General features: G+C 39.1%; 1 protein-coding gene across 7 annotated transcripts in view; it reads left to right on the top strand.

Moving 5' to 3' along the window:
• Nucleotides 1-21,971, top strand: part of RUNX2 (RUNX family transcription factor 2) — a 216,606-nt gene that overhangs the window by 24,354 nt on the left and 170,281 nt on the right. For all 7 annotated transcript variants that reach the window (XM_075126361.1, XM_075126362.1, XM_075126360.1 and 4 more), the window contains 2 exons: nucleotides 5,365-5,521; nucleotides 11,939-12,043. In XM_075126361.1, coding sequence (XP_074982462.1) covers nucleotides 5,365-5,521; nucleotides 11,939-12,043 — 262 coding nt within the window. The remainder of the gene's footprint in view (nucleotides 1-5,364; nucleotides 5,522-11,938; nucleotides 12,044-21,971) is intronic.

A 21,971-nucleotide genomic window follows, 5' to 3' on the forward strand; every position in this document is an offset into this window, starting at 1 on the left:
CTATCACATCTGCTGGATTAAAAAGTTTAGGAGAAAAATATGAACCAAATATGACACAAGATATGGTTACAAAAAATCGTATTTAAACCAGATAAAAGGAAAGATGTCTTAGAGCATTTCCCAATTCCTCTCTGTCTATATATATTTATGCACACACTAGCTAAATTGGACAAATTATTCAGTATGCATAATATTCAAATACTACAGTAATAAAGGCCATACATGTACCTATTGACAGACCCGCATAGATTTATCCAGTTTATTGAGGTGTCAGGGATATTAAATTGACCTCAAGCAGTTCTTTGACCACTTACACCACCACTCAGCTATAAAGCATGTGTACATTTACATACATCTGTATTTTTACACAAAGAATATATATGCATGCATTATATATACATTCTGTATATATTACCTTTATTTACTAATGAAAAACTGTACTGTAAATCCTAATTACATTTACTTAATAATTATCTTGAACACATATTTTATCAGTTTTCTTTTCACTATATAAATTAAAATGGTATGTAACTCTGCACAATTTCAAGATGAAATAATCCAAATGCATATATAACAAAAAATAAAATATCACTATAACTTAATGTAACACAGTAGCAGTTATCTTTAACCTATATATATATATATATACACAGATCTGGGATGTACAGTAACTAGCTCACATACAGCATGCTTTTTAAAAATTGGCAACTGAAGTTTTATTGGCAATAAATAATATGTTGATGATAATATTTTGAATGGTGTGTTAAGTATATCATAATTCTGTTATAGGATTCTCTAGTTAAAAAGTGCTTTGGACATACCACTGTTTTAATTTAAAAAAACAGATATAAATCAACTGTAGGAAAGGAAGTATGTTATAAATAGTGCTAGTTTTGATTATAATTTTTTAAAATCATGTTGGCTAATAAGACACTTGAATTGGAGTATTAATATTTACATGAGCTGTGAAGGGAGTTCTTGTTTAATATACTGAGTAGTAAGACTAAGTTAGTGCAAACTATTTTTACAGTGAAGAATGTTAACAATGCACTTATTTAACATAGCTTTGTAGCTGCTTAATAATATTCAGGTGGCTAAGATATAAAGGAAATTGGGACAATGGGAGTGCGGCCAAATCATGTTCACGTTATTCACAAGTAGTTCCATAGTAGTCAATGGGACTACTTACTTGAGTAGGGATAACAGGATTTGTCCCTCAGCTGACAATTCTTTCGGGAGCATCTTACTGAAACGCACAAAGACAGAGTTATTACATCAGGCTTGTATGTTCTTTGTTGTCCTGCAAGATGCTGATAGTAGCAAAAAGCATTAGTTGACATAAGATAATAACAATCAAGAAAAAAGTCAATGTACAGTATTCAAGCTATATCCAGTAGCACCAGTAGTTAAGGGTCTGTCAGCGTTTTCACTCTAACCCCCAGTTTTCAGAGTTTATAACTCAGCTGTTTTAAATAGCTTCAAGCTGAACTTGGTGTATAAATTGTCAGTCCAGATGTAGTTTTTTAAACAAAAAGTAGTGCAAATCAGTTATTCTGTTTTAAGTTATAGACCATTACAATATTTTTAATAGCTTCAGATGCTCTTTTGGCAAACTCTAGGCAAGAAAAGACATTATTTGTAATATAGGAGGTTTTACATTCTGGGACTCCTTTATGCGAATAATGCCTTTTATTTTTGCAAGCAAAGGTATTGAAATGATAGAGATAATAGTGTTTGAAAACAGCTAATAGCATGTTCACAAGCTCTTTCTGGAAACAATCTTTTTACTATGTAAAGAGTCTTACTACATAATATTATTGTGTAGTATTTTTGCTTCATATTTATAACGTCAGTCTTCAGTCTACATACCTTGGCCATTTCAAATCCCATGGGACTGAAACTGGGCAAACAGGTTGCCAGACCAGACATGAATTGTTATTCGAAAAAGTACATGCATTGATAAAGTCATTTTCAAATTCTAAGATTTGTGTTTTGTGGCTCCATGTGCCTTTTTGCTGAGACCTAGCTAAAAAAAACCCCAAATGCTTAATTTTTAGCCATCAGAATTTATAGGTATTTTAGTATGGATTGGTGCCTTTTGGAAAATAAATATTTTTAAATGGCTGAGATATTAATCTTTGAAAAATAGCTAAACAGCCCACAGAGTAGTTACTCTTAGTTATTTATGTTTAATGATTAGTACTACTGCCCTTTTTTTTTTTTGCAATGCATTATAATCCTTGATTTTCTGTCTAAGATATTTTAAATCATTTTAGGTTGATACGTGGTATAAAAACTGCCAACTCAAGTTCACTTCTTTACACAAAAAGTCTTTCAATACATAGTTATTTTTAATTTAAAAAGTGTATAAATAATATGTATTTTTCTAACTTTCTGACTTTTTTGTAAAGTTATGGGCCAGAACAGTGACATTACAAATGTGCCATAGCCTATTAATATTTCATTACAAAAAACATAAAATGCCAGTGGTAAATGTGTTATTCTTACTCAGTAGTAGAGAAATCTTTTGTGCGGTATGTTTGAACTTTGTTTTATTAGACAAAGTTTCATGTTTGCACCCAGAGCTCCATGTGTCTTTTCTTAGTAAGAATAATATTCAGTGACATTACATAACAGTGTGTCAAAGGATGCTGTATATTAAGAATAATGTTGGTGCATATTAGGTATGAGCAGCACACCAGCACTATGACCCTTGCAAGAAGTGTCATACACAAATTGTACTGCTGTTTAAAATGACAAATTGAACTTAAATAGACAACAACATTTAAAAAAAATAAAAACCCACTTATGGATCAGAGTGAAACCCACTGAAAATGAAGACGTAGAAGGTTCAAGATAGTAGGGCCTTCAAAGAGTATTTTATCTTACTCATGCTCACGCCATTGTGTCCAGATAGCAATCTATATTATTCATTATTATAAGGGTTCAAGGTAGATTGTGATCAATCTTAACCAATATTTGATTTGCTGCATACATAGAAGACACAAGGAGGTGAGTTGAGGACAGAGTAATTTCACTCCCTCATCTTGAGGCCCCTTGACAGACTTGCACTTCCTTCTCTGCTCTGAGTTTCTTTTGCTTTTCTGGATGTAATGTGTTGGATTTTTTTGTTTTTTAAGATACTTAAAAATATGTTGTAACTTACACTGGACATGTATATGGATAACAAGAATATCCAGAGTGGTAATAGTAAAAACTCAAAACTTAAATTTTTTTAGAAGTAATATAAAACCTCGTGCTTCTGGGTTTAAACCAAATTCTGACTAGTAGAGGGTAGGTGGGCAGATTATTCCACATCTGCCTGTTGTGGGGTTTCTAGCACCTTGCTCTGAAGTATCTGGTTCTGGCAGCTGTCAGAGACAGGATATTGGGCTAGATGGACCATGGGCCTTATTCAATATGTTAATTCTTATGTTCTTGTGTCAGTGACATTAAAATCACTTTGCAGTAATTTTTGGGGTGAAATCCTGCTTCACTGAAGTTAGTGGCAACACTCCCTTTGTATGTTAGGTGGTCTTTGGAAAATTATACAAGCATCAATTTAATCCATCATATGCAGTGCATCAGCTTTGCTACATGCTTGCTCCAATTTAGATCACCAGAGCAATAATTTTTAGTATGGAATCTATCAATTAATGTATATTTCAAATTTGGTATACATTTGACACTATATTTGTGGCTGTTCAGCACACAGGGTTATATCATTCCATCCATATTTATTCAGAGCTGTTAATTATGGTATTTCTACTTAATTGATGGTATGATTTGACCTGAACTTATTAGTTTCAGACATGATCATATTTGGGAAAGACATTTAGAGCTGAATTGATGACAAAATGTCATAGCGTATATTTCAGAAAAAAAGAGTTGATCATCACCTGGTTTTGTAGTATGAATAATAAAAAAGTAATATCTGACCATCAAATGGTAGTAACTGTAAAGGGACAGGGTTCAGTAGAATCATAAGCTAGAATGTCTCAGGCCAAATATTTTTATAAAAAGTTTTAAAACTCTCATGTGCAAAATTTGTGACTTTATTTGTAACACATTTATATTTGTTGTTAGTAATGTTATAGTAAAGGGCCTAGGAAAATTATTTGCTTGGTACTGTTGTGGAGAATCATTGCATCCTATCTGAAGTAATGTTGAAATAAAGTTTCATAGTGAATCAGTGTTCATGTTCTAATTTAAATATAAAAATACTATTTTATATCCCAAAGCATTGTCAAAACAGAATATAATAATCTGTTTTCATCTCTGGCTGCACTGAAATGCAGTATCTGTTTAATAGCCCACTCCAGCAGTACACAATCTGTAGGACAAGCAGTGAGAACATCATATATATTTGAAATACAAGGCCAAATTATGGTGGTATAATGTTGTCACCCAAGTTAGAATTAGAACAATACACCAGTGTTAACCACACCCTACTCTTGAGACAAGTGCTAGGAGATCTTTAACAGCTACAAGTGGATAGGCTCTTGGTTTTATGTTGTATCTGAGAGATGTCAGTTCCAGCAGCAGAAGGCCTCATAACAGAATGTTGGAGAACTCTTCCAAAGGAGGTGTGCCATTTACTGAAGCCCCAGCATTACTCCCCGCTGCAGCTAGATGTTATTTGGAGGTCTCTTCTCCAACTCTTTAGGCCTGACCAGGGCCGGCTCTAGGATTTTTGCAGCCCCAAGCAAAAAATTTGCTGCCCCAAGCTCCGAGAGCGCGAGCACCCAAGCGAAAAAAAAAAAAAAAGGATGGCCAGAATGCTGCCCCTGGGATTGTGCCGCTCCAAGCATGTGCTTGCTTTGCTGGTGCCTAGAGCCGGTCCTGGGCCTGACCCAGTTTCTCTGGTGAACTCTGACATGAGCAGGTGCTCAGATACTACAGGGGTGGGAGTCGGTCTAAGAGTTTAAATAGAATAGAATTGCAGAGCGAAATGGCTGCTGATAATAATATCCAACTTTCCATTTCAAATGCATTCTCATGTATGATTTATGGATATGAGCCATATTTCATGTTGTCCCACTGCACATGGGCTGCAAAGAACAAAGTTGGCTTTAAGGATTTATTAAACCATAATACTCCCCATAAAGATACTGAACGTTTCTGACGCGGTAAAACAAAGAAGGACCCTCTATTAGACTATGAGAAAGTGAGACGTTATGATATGTTTCTCTGTTTGATGTAACTCTTTATTCCTTACTCTGCTGGCTCATGACTGTTGACCACAGTTGACAGCAATAACCACCGCAGAGCTTAATACCGAAGATGCATATGTGTAAACTGCAACAAAGACAAACATTTTCAAACCTAATTTCAAGAATTATTGCTGTCTCCCCATTGTCACAGGTGGTGGCTTTAGGAGAAGTACCTGATGGGACCGTGGTCACCGTCATGGCTGGAAATGATGAAAACTATTCTGCAGAGCTGAGGAACGCTTCTGCTGTGATGAAGAACCAAGTGGCCAGGTTTAATGACCTAAGATTTGTGGGCAGGAGTGGAAGAGGTACGCTGTTACATTTTATATTTGTATAATGAATAACAAATGCAGTCGAGAAGTCAAACTGATTCTACAATGAAATACTGATTAGTCTGCAAATAAATCCCCATCAGCCTTTCACTTACAGGGATAAATGCTGGTTTTGTTCGCAAACTTCAGCATTTGTCCAAACCAAGTTTGTTGTCTGTGCGCCTTCCCAGGTTTTTCTGACTCCTGACATTTTTTGCTTGTTTTTATGACATCTGAATTTTGAAAAAAAAATATTTGCCGACCTGGTTCTATATTTTACTCATATTGGGAGGGGAGAATGAAGTGAAGAGTTTCACATTCCGAGTTACATGAAGTCACACAACAAATTTCAGGCCATGGTAATGAGAGAAGGAAAACGCATGTGCTTCTGTAACAGTAAAGCTGCCTCTTAACTGGTAGCAGGAAGAGCTATCGTTATGTTCTTTGCATCTCACATGTGCTATCGGTAGGGCCCTACCAAATTCACAGACCATTTTGGTCAATTTCATTGTCATATGATCTAAAAAAATCATAAATTTAATGATTCCAGCTATTTAAATCTGAAACGTCAGGTGTTGTAATTGTAGGGGTCCTGACCCAAAAAGGAAGTTGTGTGTCTGGGGGGCTCACAAGGTTATTGTGGGGTGGTTGCGGTACTGCTGTCCTTACTTCTGTGCTGCTGCTGGCGGCAGCGCTGCCCTCAGAGCTGGGCATCTGGAGAGTGGCAGCTGCTGGCCGGGAATCCGGTTCTGAAGACGGAGCAGCCGTCAGCAGCAGCGCAGAAGTAGGGATGGCCTGATATGGTATTGCCACCCTTACTTCTGCACTGCTGTCTGCCCTCACTCAGCAGCCATTGCTCTCTGGCCACCTAGCTCTGAAGGCAGCACACAAGTAAGGGTGCCAATTCCACAGGCCCTCTAAAATAGCCTTGTGACTCCCCTGCAACTCCCTTTTGGGTCAGGACCACCAATCTGAGAAATGCTAATCTCCACCATGAAATCTGTATCGTATAGGGAAAAAGCACGCAAAAGAGCAGATTTCACAGGGGGAAACCAGATTTCCCGGTCCGTGATGCGTTTTTTATGGCCATGAATTTGGTAGGGCCCTAGCTATAGGCCAGGGATCAGCAACTTTTGGCATGCGGCCTGTCAAGGAAATCCGCTGGCGGGCCAGGCCGGTTTGTTTACCTGCAGCGTCCGCAGGTTCGGCCGATTGCAGCCCCCACTGGCTACGGTTCGCCGTTCCAGGCCAATGGGGGCTGTGGGAAGTGGCGGCCAGCACATCCCTTGGCCCATGCCACTTCCCGCAGCCCCCATTGGCCTGGAACGGCGAACCGCAGCCAGTGGGGGCTGCGATTGGCCGAACCAGCGGACGCTGCAGGTAAACAAACCGGCCCTGCCCACCAGCGGATTTCCTTGACAGGCCGCATGCCAAAAGTTGCTGATCCCTGCTATAGGCCATACACTTTATGGGCCTAATCCCATAGGGCTTTCCATTGACTTCAGCATGCTTTGGATCAGGCTCCACATGTGCTGCAACATGCAATCTTATGTTCTGTGTCTGTAGCTTGCTTAACTTTATAAACCTTGGTTGTAGGCTTTTGGTTTGAATGAAATTTAACCGCTAATACACATTGCTTACATCAGAATGGCAGAGAATATAACTTTCTAGTTTCCTAAAGATTTAGAGCTCTGAAATTATCTCTTTGCTGCTTAAGAGCTTCCTCTAATCTGAAATCTATACTCCAGTCATAAGAAGCTTTTATAACCAAGGCAAGATTGAAAAGAATTTCCTTTTAAAATTCTTGCAGCTGCTTTAAAATTTGAGTTAACGACTGAAAGGATGCCTTGAAGGAAACTGACTTGTCAGTTTTTACTGAAGGAATCCTTAGGGGGGTTTGCTATATCAGGCCACTGATTCAGCCTAAATATTTTTGTTTATTTCATGTAATACTTAGTTTTTAAAAAGTCATCCAGTGGGAAAAAAAAAGTTTACACACTCTGTTGCAAAGTTAACAAAAATGCTAATTTTATGATAATACACTATGTAGAGGAGTTGCAATCCAGCTTTGACAGAGCGATCGTTTATCAGAGAAAGTCAAACCTCTGACAACTGCCTCTGTAGTTCAAATCAGATGGCACATTGTTACCATTATAAGTGTTTCCAGTGAGCAGATTTTGTTTTAGGTATGTGGCCAATAATGCGTACTTTTTAGCTTTTAAGTTTTTTAAAATTATGTATAATAAAGGACCACTCTACGGCAAAGGTAATACGATATAAAAATGGAGTTCACTGCCCTCTAGGATGAGGTGTTCTTCTTCTCTTCCATTTGTCTTACTTCCTTTAAAAAAAAAAATAAAAGTTGCTGTCTGCTTTTGTCTTTCCATTGATGGATTACATCGGAAGGTTCTCTGGCTCCACTACCAGTGCAGCCTTACAGTAAAAGTACAGTAGTTATATCCCATAACAAGTGATGAAAAAGAACTGACATATGAGGTACTACCTGTGCACTCTGAATCTCATTTGAAACCTATGAAATATACTTTTTTATTAAAACATAGGAAATGAAGTAGAGTATCTAAAGGATCAGGGACTATATACATATACACACATATTTTAATTTTTATTTTATATATATATAGAACACTTTTCAAATTTGGCCAAAGTAGTTTCATTTATCTTTTGTGTTCTTCAGACTTTGGTTAAGAAGTTTTCTCTGATCAATCTGGGTAACATCTATGGAAAAGTGATAGTGTACTTTACAAACTCTCAACATATTTATTTAAGAAACTTCAAAGAAAAACAAAGGGTGTGCACTGTTTTACTATATTGGCTTTCTGAGTTTTGGCTAGTTTCCCAAATAGCAATTTTTATATTTAAAAAAAAAGAAAGAAAAAAGACAGACTTAACTGCTTGCAGACTTTTCACGCATGGAAGATGAAGAAAGCTTCTTTTGATGAAGTGTAATTATGTCCAAACAGAGCTGACCCCCTCCCCCTATATTTCTTATGATCTTAACGGAAGAAAGTAGGGATTTTCCTTTGAAGCAGCCGGGACTTGGTGGAAGATCTGAAATGCCACATTCTGCTGCCAGAGGCGGGATGGAGAAATTGGTCCAGACTTGTCTTCCAGACTTAGACAGAAAAGAGAGAGAGAGTTATCATTAATGATAGATTTTTATAACACCACTTAAAATAGCAGGAAAGCAAACAGTAGTAGCAAACAGACGTGAGAAAGCTACAAAGAGAGCAGAGAAGAATACTGGTGGGTGCATGAAGTTGGATAGGAAAAATAAAATAGTAAAGAAGTCATTTTTCAGAGGCAAGAAACTAATCCACACTTGTGTCTGACTTTACATTTACATCTGTCAAAATAGCTCCCTCTTTGATCTTTGTATCTCTAAATTTAAACATCAAGTCTGAATCATCAACCTACCTCTTTACCTTCTCTCCATTTCCCTTCTTTCCCATGATCCAATGGGGATACTCTGATTGCACATTTTAATATTATCCAACAAAAGAGATTACCTGCCACTTCACCGTTTTGTTTATTTTCTATCCCATGGCAACACAGACACTTTTTTTGGATGGGGAAATACAAGTACCCTAACACTGGGCCCTAAATGTGTATGCGGAAGTCCCATTAGTGGGAGTTGCTTATGTAAGGTTGTAGGGCACTAACTTATCCTTAGGGGCCTGCTCCAAAGTCCATTGGAGTCAATGGAATGTTCCCATCTTCAATAGGTTTTGGATCAGGCCCTTAATTTTTTTGTGTCTTGATATTTTGAATTAAGCACATTAACATCTGGATGAAAAAAAATATGCAACACATCCACAGGTCGCCAGGTCTGCTTCCAAGCTAATTTCTCTTGTTAGCTTTAGGCTCCAACATATGTCAGTCTTGCCCATTAGTATGTCAGTTGCACTCACATGTGTTAATGACAAAGAATGCACAGTTTGGGGACACATTCAAGCAAGAGTGCCAAATAATTTCTTACCCTGTGAGGCTCATTAAAGAGTACTATAATTATTCATTAGCTACCAGAAGTAAATAGTTTAAATTTTTAAGGGCACAGAGAAAGCTATTAAAAAAAAGGTATATAGGAATATTTTGCAGCTGATGAAAGATATCCAGAAAATCAATTAAATCTAACTGTGGAAAGCGTAAGTGTCCACACAAATACATAATCCTCTGAAATGTACTTTGGCCCCAATTTTGAAAAGGTGCCGATGCCTTCAATCTCCTTAGACTTCCCTGGAAGTAGAGGGTGCTCAGCACCTTGAGGATTGGGCCCTTGTACAACAAAAAGCCGTGAATTGGTTACTTGGAGGGCTGAGACTTCCTGAATGCTGATACGTTATTGCATCTGTTTAGCTAAGAATATCAAGTAGGGAAAAGAAAACTCTCCCCCTTTCAAATGAGACGTGCTCAACTGCCCGTAGTTAGGCTTTGGCAGGATGATAATTTAGACATGCGCACAGGCCTTGGCAGAAGGCAAAATATAGCCCTTTATATGAAGTGTGTATTTTTTGGCCATTGTATTATGCAGAGATATTTTGGGGTTAGAAAACCTTGCAGTACTTGTCTGGTTGTAGAATGAATTTTTGAACTGTCACAAGCAGTGTGCTTTATCGTGATGGTTTTTTTTAATCTAGACAGGCTTTTATGACCATTTGACATATTAATAAAACCATAATATGGTAGGACCAAATGCTGTCTGTAGATGCACTTGGAAACTCCCATAGATGTTAGCAGTAGCCACCCCTGTACAAATGGGTGAAATATCACTGGTGAATTTTTGTGTAAGCAATAGGTTAAATTCCTGCTATTACTCTATAGTTACTCTTCTGTGCAATGTCAGTTTTGAGAGACCTGCAGAAAGGTCTCTCTCTACCTTTTTCTAGAGTAGCAAGGATGAGGGCAGCTAACTTCTTCCACATGCTCCTGTTGCTGCTTGCTACCAGAATGTGACCTTTTTGGTTTTTCACCCCCGCTGCCAGAGCCTGGAATTCACAGACTTCACTCTCAGTTGTATCTGTTGGAGAAATGGGCGCAACTGGAACACAGTTCCACCTGGAAAGTTATTTTACTCGACATGACAGTTCTATTCTCTTGAAACATTCTCTGTCGCTTGCTCTTAGAAAAATATGGCCAAGACCGTCTGAAGTTGTACGCTTGGTAGTAAATGATGTGTGTCTCAGGCAGGTTTTGAAAGTATCTGACTTGGCTTGAAAAGAAAGACCAATTACTAGATTTGACAGCCAAAGACCTGTTCTGTATTAGGCTTTATATATAGCCTGTTCTCTATTAGGCTTTGAATTGATTGCATTAAGTTTTGCGCACTTACATATTGTTTAAGATTTGTGTTTTGATTGAATGCCTTCAGAGTTCAACGAGAGGGAAAAAAAGTCACTGGCCAGAAAAAAAAAAAACCAACAAAAGGGTTTTAAGATTCTGGTAAAGTAGCAGCTTAAATGAGCAATAAGGCCCGAGATTGCTGACTGTTTTATTGAGTCACTGTTGTACGCCCACCTTTTCCTGTCTTGAAAGAGTTTGCAGTTTTGACTATCTGACGTGACTAACCGTTGCATATCTGACTGATTACAACTGTCAGTGAGTCTGCAGAACAGAGGCCAGTGTCTTGGGAGAATGTATGCTGAGATCCAGTCTTTTGGTTTATTTATTTAGTTCTTCATTGTGCCAAAGGCTGCAGATCATCGTGTACAACGTCTATATGAAATGTAACACTGAAAAGTTAAAATGCAGATTTGTGATAGAAAATATTTTATATATACAAAAACAATTTCTCACTGTCAGTGGATAGATATTTAAAGATTTAATAGATGGAGTATATGTAAGAAAAAACATCTGCTCCAGTAACGAAGATAGCATCATATCATGATAGGCAGATTAAGGACGGAGACACTAAATGTTAAATGGCACCCATGAGGAATGTATATTTTTTCCCTCGTATTATTGTAGTGAAGTCAAACAAATAAAATGATAAAACAATGTGAAGTAAATAACATTAGGAACAAATTCTGCTCTCTGTCACCCCACAGTAAAACTTAAATAACTCTATTTAAGTTAACTGAGTTGCTTTGGATTTACAGTGGTACAAATGAGAGCAGAATTTGGCTTATCCTCAGTAGTGAATTACTCTTGTTCTATCCTTGTGTCACAATCTAATATTAAATAAGAAATCTTAAACTGTCAACACTTGGATGGTATTACTGCTATTAGAGTATAACTGAAGGGGAAGAAAACTCCTATGATTAGTTTGTGTTTTTAATTTTCATGATTGTGGAAGTGACTGGGAAGAATTGTAAATGCCTTTTATTCTTTACTGCCCATGAATATAGCTGTTTTCATGTTATAGTCATTCTTCATTTGTTATTTTTGTTCTCTCTGTAGGGAAGAGTTTTACCTTAACAATAACTGTCCTTACGAACCCCCCGCAAGTCGCTACATACCACAGAGCTATAAAAGTTACAGTGGATGGACCAAGAGAGCCAAGGAGTAAGTACTATGTTCCCTCTTTATGCTCTAATATCTGCTGATGTGAGTCTGTAAAAGTAAAATGTTAATGTTGTTTAATAGAGTCTTATAGATGGAATATATTTCTTTGTGAAACATAGATCCCCATTCAGCAAAATACTTAAGCACATGCTTAGCTCTGAAGTATGTGAGGAGTTCCATTGAACTCAGTGGTACTACTCATACATTTGAAATTAAGCATGTGCTTAAATTCTTCTGAATTAGGGCAATATTGAGCCTGATTTCATGTACACTGAGGCCCCTTTACACCACTCTGGCATTATATGGGAACATTAGAAACAGTGGGCCTGATTCTTATTTACACTAACGGTCCTTTATACTGCCAGTATGGTGTAAAGGGGCCTTGGTGTAAATGAGAATCAGGCCTACTGTTTCCATGTATCATTTGATTTTGGGACAGTGGACCCAATCCAGCAAGGTGCTGTGTGCCCTCAAATTCCATTGCCTTCAAACTGAGGAGACTCAGAAGTTAGCAGACTCTCTCAGTGCCATGCAGGATCAGTCTCAGTGGATGCGGGGAAATGCAAAGTGATGCCTCCTCCTTTGCTCAGGATTTAATTTGCCATCACACACTTAATGCCTCTGGCCCAATGACCGCTGGTTAATCACGTCACACCTGAAATTGGATTTTCCTAGCACAACGTCCATTTTCAACCGGGTACTTACCACAGATCCTGGGAGCTAAGGAGTGAAATAAGTAACCATAAAAGCCCTAGCATGTTGACACCGCTGTCTTTGTGTATTTCCCAAGCACAGAGAATGTGTTTAATTAAAAAAACATACTTTCACTCACCCCTGTACCTTTTATAATATGCACACGCCTTAATTATCAAAAATCTATTTGAAATAATTGCTGGCTTTCTTGTTATGACAGTTGTGTTTGGTTATGTTCCAGTAATTGTTATAGATAACTCCTACTAATAGATACAGTCAGACCTGGTTAATTCATCTTGGTTTATCTGTCTGGCTGGCAGGTTTAACTGGTAATCAATCTTGCATCATGCAGGTACCACTGAGGAGCCAGTCCTAGATTTTTTTCTTAATCTAGCTAGAAACAGTGTTTCCAAATTGATTGGAATTAACCAGGTCTAGCTGTATTTAAATTATATGTAGAGATTAAGGATTATTTGATGAATAACCACATTAAAAATATTTCCTAATGGAAGCATCTCAATTCATTGTTTTGTCTTTGATCAGCAAATTCAGACTAGACCTTTGAGGAGATTATAGGGAGTTTTTACTTAAAATACCGCAAAGGTACAGGTAGGTAGAGTTGTACACAAGTGGAAGTGGCTCCCAGGCCGATACAGATGATTTTGCAGGTCCTTCCCCTAAGATTGGGAGAAGCGGTTTAAAATGTCTTCTGCCTTACATAAGACCTGCCCCGTCTGCATAATTTTCCCCCAATCAGCAAGTGAGAACAGTCAAGCAACTCTGCTCTTATGCATTTCATTCCATAGATGCCCCCAGTGCTGCCTGCTCTTGTTGGAGGTTTTCTGCTTTCAGGTTTCATTGCAGAGAGTGTTTTGTCTGTCTACTCTCTTTTGGTAAATTTTCTATTCTTGCCAAAGATGCTGTGTTCACCTGTGACTACTGGCCCTGTCTAACCTGCTTGGAGACTTCGGGCTAAATGTGTCCCTGGTGTAATGCTAAAGGAGTTAGTTACATCAGGAATGAATTTGGCTAATCCATTTAGGGGCTGCTTCCATGTGTTGATGCATCCATGAAATTGGATATCTCCAAGCAGAGGAGACAGTGTGAGTTTGGGGGTGGAGGGAGAAGAGTGTATAGAGAGTAGCATCTGAATAGGCAGGGATGGCACAGACTGTGGAAGGAACAATCTAATTAGACTGGGACTGCACCATCACAATAAGCAATTAAAAAAACCTCAGGCTATATCTTAGAAATCCTATTAAGACCAACTTGAATTTTTTACTCTCGTCTCTTTGGGACAGATCTTCAGATGTGATGTGCATCTACTACTCTTAAGTGTGGATGCTCAATAACTCTGAAAATCAGTTCCTGTAGTTTTGATGGAGTCCACTTGTATGTCGTTTCCAGTCAGTCAGATGTGGCCAAGAAGGACCAATTTAAGTTTGGAATGTTGTTTGGCTGGTTTGTGATGCTCATCTTCAGAGTTGGTTGGTTTGTGCAGCTCTGTTGTTTTGGACTGATGTATAAGATATGGGATCATAAGAGCTAGAGACTCACTAGTTGTTTTGAATGGGAGTCATTGATATGAATTTTAGGGAGAGAGCGGCTCTGGAAAATGGGTTCTTCTGTAGAAGCTTCACTGAAGTGTTTTTCTTCTGAGAGTCCCTGCACTAATTTCTGCTCTTTAGTAATTGCATTAATCAATGTAATAAATTAGCACATTTGGCACCTGCCTTGCATGAGGAAAGCTATGGTGGTTGGGGGCAATAATGACTTCTGTTCAACAAGTGGCTCTGATAGCAGATGTATTTTTCTTAATGAGTTATGTATCAGCAAACAGTGCCCCTCTTTGCCAGGACCTGCATTTCACTCAAATGTCTGAAGCATGTTATCCTATTTTTCCTCTCTCTGGCGGCTCATCCAGGGCTGTCACATCACAAACAACTTCTTTTCTTAATATACACATCTGGCATTGGCAGTTGGACCAACTTCATAAGAGCACATGATCATCATTCATTACAAGATTAAAAAGTACCCCATGGCATCATTGATGTTTTTTAACTTTGATCTTTTGCAGTTGTGATTCATCTCAGTTATAAAACTTCCCTTTAAAGGAACACAACTGATGACTTATTAGAACCTTCATCCTAAGTAGCGTAAACATAAATTTATGCACATCTTTACAGAATGTCATTTACTTGGGTTGCCCAGCTTATCATCTTAAAACATGACTTCATGCTTTAGATCCTGAATTTGTAAGGCGTGTTGATAGGCAAGGCACTTTGACCTTCTGTTGGCAAGCTGATTCGAGAGAACAAACACTGTGTGTTTTCCAGTAGGAGCAGCAGCAATACCCTGACAGATATTGCAATCATTTAGAGCCTGACCTGAAGGGGTGCTGAACACTCATAGCACCTGGTGACTTCAGTTGGAGCTTTGGAGGCTCAGCAGTTTGGAAAGTCAAGCTCTTAATATTAGCTCTGTCTAGCTGCATTAAACATCTACTTGTAGAAGCTTGCTGCTTTCACCTCGCTCTGCTTTGTTATTATTTTAAAATATTTTAAGACAATGGTGTCAGGTTGCCTTGTTAGATTGAGTCTAGAAAGTGAACTGGTAAAAGCTGCCCATTTTTACATGGGGGAAAGGTGAACCTCTTCCTGTGTCTCTTTGTAGGAAAGAGCTGGTTTTTGACTAGTTAACTCAGAGTTAGCCAGAATGCAGTTCAGGGAATTCTACACTGCTGCTCAATCTTTGTGTTGGATTAGGACGGAGCATGGCATGCAGGGTAATAGAATCTGGAGAGTGGGTGGGGCAGGGATCTTGGGGCAAATTTGTGCCTTCTCAAATACCTGACATATTCTGTTATGTAACCGCCCCTGTCTTTAATGTACCAGCCTTATAAAATGTAGTCTCCAAATGGCTAGACTACATTTTGTGATCCACTCAAATGGAAGGGAAATTTTGAGCTTTCAGCCAGGGATGGTGTTAGACTTGCTGGGGCCCAGGGCAAAAACTAAGGAGCAGGCCCCTACCCCGTCTCTCTTACCTGCTCACACATTGGATTTCTGCAACCTTTCTGAAGCTGAAGCCCGAACCCTGCTATGAGAGGCTGAAGCCAAAGTTTGAGCCCTGTCACGTGGGGCCCCCTGTGGCGTGGAGCCGGGCAATTACCCTGCTTGCTACCCCCTAACATCAGCCCTGCTTTCAGTATATATTAATTGGTAGGAGAAAAACTCTGCTTTCATTACACTTACTTGCAGAATATTTATCTGCAGCTGAAGCCTGTGAGGTACACACGTGATGAAAGGTATGAGCAAACATTGTCTTTTTGTCTGTATGCTCTACAAAAGACAAGCACAAGCTAGCAAGAGGAGCTGGTCAGTCTGGGTATTAACTGTTTGGCCTACTGGCTTATAAAATGCAGAGCAGTGATTGAGATTTTTGAGATTCTTAGACTTAGAACCGTAACAGCTTTTAGGAAGTTCTCTCTCTTTTCTTCCAAGGAGTGGGGGTGGAGGGGTAAGTCTGGGGTTGGTGGAATGTGCTTTAGAGTAGAACAGCTTTAAATCTCTTTTGTTTTTTTTTATTTTTTTTATTTTTGACTGACTGTCAGGAGCTGGGCTGGTGGCCAAGCAGGAAATGACACATCGAGAGGCATTTGTGTTGTGCAACATTTTGTGGAACTGATGCAAGGCTACATTGCCTGTTTACGCATTCCTTCACTAACAGACTGCATGGCAGTAATTTTATTCAGTGATACATGGCATGCTACGGCAAGGAGCTGGATCCTTCACATCTCTTTATGCAGAATTATCACAGCAGTTAAAACATGCAGTGTGTCCCCTATTTAGAATATTTCCTAGCTTGCTTTCAAAGACTGCTACAACAACCCCTTCTTAACCCAATATATACTGATTTGAATATGTTTTTCCACTGTGGTTAGTTTGTGTAGTGCCAGGAGATGTGTAGTTTTCAGAACAAGAGCACATTTTACATACGCACAGATTCCACTTTATACTTGTATTTTATATTAAACATTGTTTAAAAAAATGTTTTAAGCAATATGTATTCTGGAAGATGAACACAGGTTAAATATGAATTTGGTAATATGTTGGCATAGTCAGGAAATTTTCATTTTAAATGAACACTGAGGTCGTTGAGATATTATAAAAAGGGTGCTGGATTCTCATCCTGGTGGAGGTTAGAAAAACGGGGCCTGATTCCTATCTCTTTCACTCTGTTGAAATCAGTTAGGTTACTCTGGATTTCTACCACTGTAAATGAGAACAAAATAAGGACCAGCAGGGGCATAGTTTGAAAGTTGCTGTTTCTGCCATTGATAGGTCTTTACGTCTGTGTTATGAGCAGTTCCATTCGATAAGATGTGAGCTGGAATGTGATCATATGGGCTTAGCAATGTTGAGTGCTGCTGTGCTATGCTGTTCAAATGCGTACACCATGACTATCTGCCATATAACATAAACCACTTAGGGCCTGATCCTGAAAGTGCAAAGCACCCACACCATTCATTAATTGCTCTGGGATTTGCAGGTGCTCAGAACCTCTCCAGGTCAGGCCCAGGGTTTCTTAAGCCAGGGGTTCGCAACCTTTTTCTTTCTGAGTTGCTCCCCCACCCCCACACACATACTATAAAAACTCCATGGCCCACCTGTTCCACAGCAACTGTTTTCTACGCCAGGGCTGGTGTTAAGGAGTAGCAAGCAGGGCAACTGCCCAGGGTCCCATACCACAGAGCACCCCATAAAGCTAAGTTGCTCAGGCTTCTGCTTCAGCCCCAGGTGGTGGGCTCAGGGCCCTGGGCTTCAGCCCTGCACAGCAGGGCTTAAGCTTTCTGCCTTGGGCCCTACCAAGTCTAACACTAGTTCTGCTTGGCAGACCCCCTGAAACCTAATGGCAGCCCCTCAGGGGGCCCCGGACTCCTGGTTGAGGGCCACTGTCTTAAGCAACATGACCTCAATCTTCTACCCTCTGAAGGGGATGGCAAAACTCCCACTGACTTCAGTGGACTGCAAGGCCAGGCCTTGTTTCTCTAAGATACATTAATGATGTAAATTGGAGGACATGTTTCACTCAGCACACACTGCATCTGGTTTACCTTCTGCAATCATGCACTTTCCATGAAACCTAATATAACTGATGGACTGAAGAACATTTCTCCATTCCCCAATTAATATGTATTTTTCCCATTTGGTTTCAGAGGCTTTGGGAAGACTCTTAGTTTAGTTTAAATACCTTGTAGTAAAGTACATATTGAGGTATGGCATTATAATAGACATTGAAGGGTTAGCTTTGTTTCTGATATGGGAGTATTTGTGCCAACTTAGAGACTAACAAATTTATTTGAGCATAAGCTTTTGTGGCCTAAAGCCCACCTCGTTCTTTCTGCTGATACAGACTAACATGCTACCACCCTGAAACCTGATATGGGTGTGTAACTCATAACACGCAAGGCTGCTTGCCGCCATCACAAAACATTCACCACAACTCCTTTAAGTCGCCATTTGAGTTCATTGTGTGTATTTTCACTAATACACAATGCACGGGCTTTTTTTTTAGTGTCATGTTTCTAGTGCTGGCGAAAGGTTCTGGACTGACAGGCCTGAAGACTTAAGCTCCCTATTTGTCCATAGAACAGGTATAGCAGAAGCAGCAGCTGCACAAGCTTGACCAGTGTTGCCTACGTGCTTGCCTCTTACCCCTGAAGACACTTTTACGGATGAAAAATGATGATGTCCCCACTATTGTCATAGATTTAGATGAATCACAAATACCACTTCTTGCAGGTCTGTCATCCAAGTTGAGATCAAAACCTGAGATGGCCTAGCTGCAGGCCACAATGTTCTCCACCTCACTAAAACATTGAAGCAATACACAAGCAGCCAAAAGTATGGAAAGATGATAATACACTGTGATTGTTATAGACAATATGGCTTGAAGAGCAAATGGAGAGGGGAAGGTTCAGTACTGTCCCAATGTCCTCACTTTCTTTTCCCACAATAATATAAAATTGATGCCATTTCTGTTTTCCATGCCAGCTTAGCTGCTTATGTGCATGTGAGACCCCAAATACGTATTGTGAGTGGGATTTTCCCTTATGTTAGCAGTGTGGATATTCGTCCAAGGAAGGAAGAACAAAATCTAGCAATAAAAAGGACTCACATGCCTTTTGCTTTAAAAATAAAAAAAGCTGGTTGTGCCTACAGCAGCTGCAAGATCAGAAAAGAGTATCATTCTTCATTGTATTGATGCCAGCTGCATATTGTAGGCTTGCTTTAGGGTCTACCGCTAGCACCGAGCTTTTGGAAATGCTTGCAAGGTTTGTGTTGCTGTCCTGCATCAGCATATTTTACCTGTTTCTTCCTTAGTCAAACTTTCATACTACCCACTCACCTTGCCTCTGGCATGTAACTTGTTTCACAGCACCACATACATCCTTCTCACTGCATATCACCAACTCAGATGGTTTTGCTGCCTCCAGGTCCCTCGTCACGCAGTGCCAGATTCTGCCAACTTCACTCTCATTGCGTCACCTTACTTTTCGCATCGCCCCTTTCATTTCATTGGGACTCTTCAGTATGAATAAGGCTGTCAGAATCACAACCACAGTAAACCGGTACTAATTAGTTTGCTACTTATTTTTTTAATCTTGGGGCCCTATCCAACTCCTTGTATCCCCAGTGTAGTGGAAATGATCCTGAATACCACCACTAGTGAGAGTTCAGAGGCTAGTAACATTGTCTTTCTGAGCTAGACAGGACAATAACCATCTAAATAAAATAGTATTGTAGGATTTAAGAAAGGACTGGATAAATCTCATAGTGACATTTGTAACTTAAGGTGCTAAAATACAGGGATAACCCAGACCCATGCGGCCGGAGATCACTTAACTAACCCTAGGGTCAGGAAGAAATTATTTCTCTATGAACAACATTGTATAGCCAGTGGAGGTTTCCTGGGAAGCACCATGCATAGGATAGGCCATTGCCAAAGGTAGTGTGAAATGTACAATATCAAACTCGATGGGCAAACTATCTGCTCCAATATGGTATAATCTATGGCCTACATTTTCAAAGGCAGGCTGATTTTTCTGAAAGTGCAGACTCTCTAAAATCAAGCCCCTTTAGTAAATCTTAAATTGGTCAAAAAGAAAAAAACATACTCAAAATAGTCTCTTTTGAAAATTCAGTCCTATATTTTTAAGTGACACAAAAGTAACTAAAAAACAGAGTGCTAGAGATAAAATACACACCCCCCCCCACGAGGATGTACAATTAATGAGGTGCGCAGAGGGAAAGGGAAGTGCTTCTCATGGCAAAGACTATCTACTTTTGTGTTTTTGCAGCACCTAGCAATAATGAGGACCAGATCTTGATTGGGGCTTGAAGGCAATAGCGTCTTACAAATAAATAAGAAGTTTAGAGAACTGAAAAAGTATATTTTACGCATTTGAAATCCAAAAGTTTATCATTGCTTCAGTGTTGAAATTCCTAGGATATTGAGCAAACCCTCCCTTATCAATTACAATAATTTTCATTCCTTGGTGTAAAAGTTGACTATATGGATAATGTACTTTCTGTTTTCACCCTCATTGCTTTAGACAGACTCTCATATGTCTGCTCTGTAGATTATGTTCAGGAGACTGCTTGCTTTTGGACTTGTGTGTGTGTGTTATCAAACACTAGTTCATAAAACCAGCACCATACTGAAACTGGCACCTTTGCAAGTGGATGTGTTGGACACACAGGAGGCTGAAAGACAGACCCATGAACGTAAGTTACGCTGTGTTTCAGCTCCTGAGCTTGGCGGTCAAAACAAGAGTCATTTTAAAAGACAAGGATAACATTTTCAAAAGCATCACAATGAAAATGAGACTTAGGCTCCCAAGTCACTTATTGAAAATGTTACCCTTAATGGCTATGCACTGAGGTTTTTTGTCGCACCAGGTTAAGAATATAATTTCTTCCAAATAGCTCACACTCATTAAATCGTGTGTTCTACCATTCCATGAGTACTTGGTTGAAACAGTTAGTCTCTCCTTTTGGAAGGTTGTGACATCTAAGAGACAGATATTACTGAGTAAGTGGACAGATTTCTTAGCTTTAATGTACACTTTAAATGTATATTACACACAAAAAGCTCTGTTAAAAGAACATTATTCAGGTTGCAAAGTCAAGCACTCAAAAATGAGGAAATGCCAGAATTAAGGTTGCCTGTGCAGCTTCAGTATTGCCCACTTTTGTATATGCAGTACGATACAGTCTTTAATTACATGATCACATACTATTTTTCCCATAGGACCCCTCCCTCATTAAGTACACAGGATGAATGATGCTCACTTAATGAGCAGCTATTCAATATTTTGTTTTATCTTCATAGAACAAAGTGTGGCCCCGTGCCTTATTTACTGCATGCTGTTTAAACCCGACTCTGGAGACAGAATTATTTCTTTCCCTCTGGGCTTTCTCTGGCACTCATCACTATAACATCTGAGTGCTTCACAAATATTAATAAATTAATTTTCAAAAAATCCTTCTGAGATAAGGGGATATTATTATCCTCATTTTACAGATGTGGAAATGACACACTGAGACTACGGTCAAAAATATCCATAATTTTGGGTGCACAATTTGAGATGTCTAGGACCTGACTTTTGAGAGTACTTAACATTATATAGCATTTTATATGTTCAAAGCACAGCTGCCATTGACTTCAGCTGCAGCTGTGATTGCTCAGCACTTCTGCAAATCAGAGTCCACGGTCTCAAGTTACGTACGCAGAAAATGAGGAACACTTAGTGGCCACCTGTGAAAAGTTTGGTTTAAGCAGCTTGACTAACATCCCACAGAAACTTTGTGCCAGAGGTAGAAGTGGAATCCAATTATTCAGGGCAATGTTCAACTGCCTTAACAATGAAACCTCATCCTGCAATCCCCTGCCACATTCACTGTACACCTTCCAGCTTCTGCAGCAAATGAAGCAGAGGTCTTACAGACAACAGTCTCCTTTACTGTACAACCCTGATTCGACACAATCTCCAAAGCAGATCCATCCTGTGCATTGAATGAGGCAAAGGTCCATTAGAAAAATAGTATGTTGATCATGTCACTAAAGTTTGTATCATAATGCATAGCACATACAGGGCAAATTTAAGTTGGAAAGGCAATGTTAATTATGGTATTTCCTAACTTTTGAGTTCTTGACTTTGCCACTTTAA

Source organism: Caretta caretta, chromosome 3, assembly GCF_965140235.1.
Source record: "Caretta caretta isolate rCarCar2 chromosome 3, rCarCar1.hap1, whole genome shotgun sequence".
Classification (NCBI taxonomy): Eukaryota; Metazoa; Chordata; order Testudines; family Cheloniidae; genus Caretta; species Caretta caretta.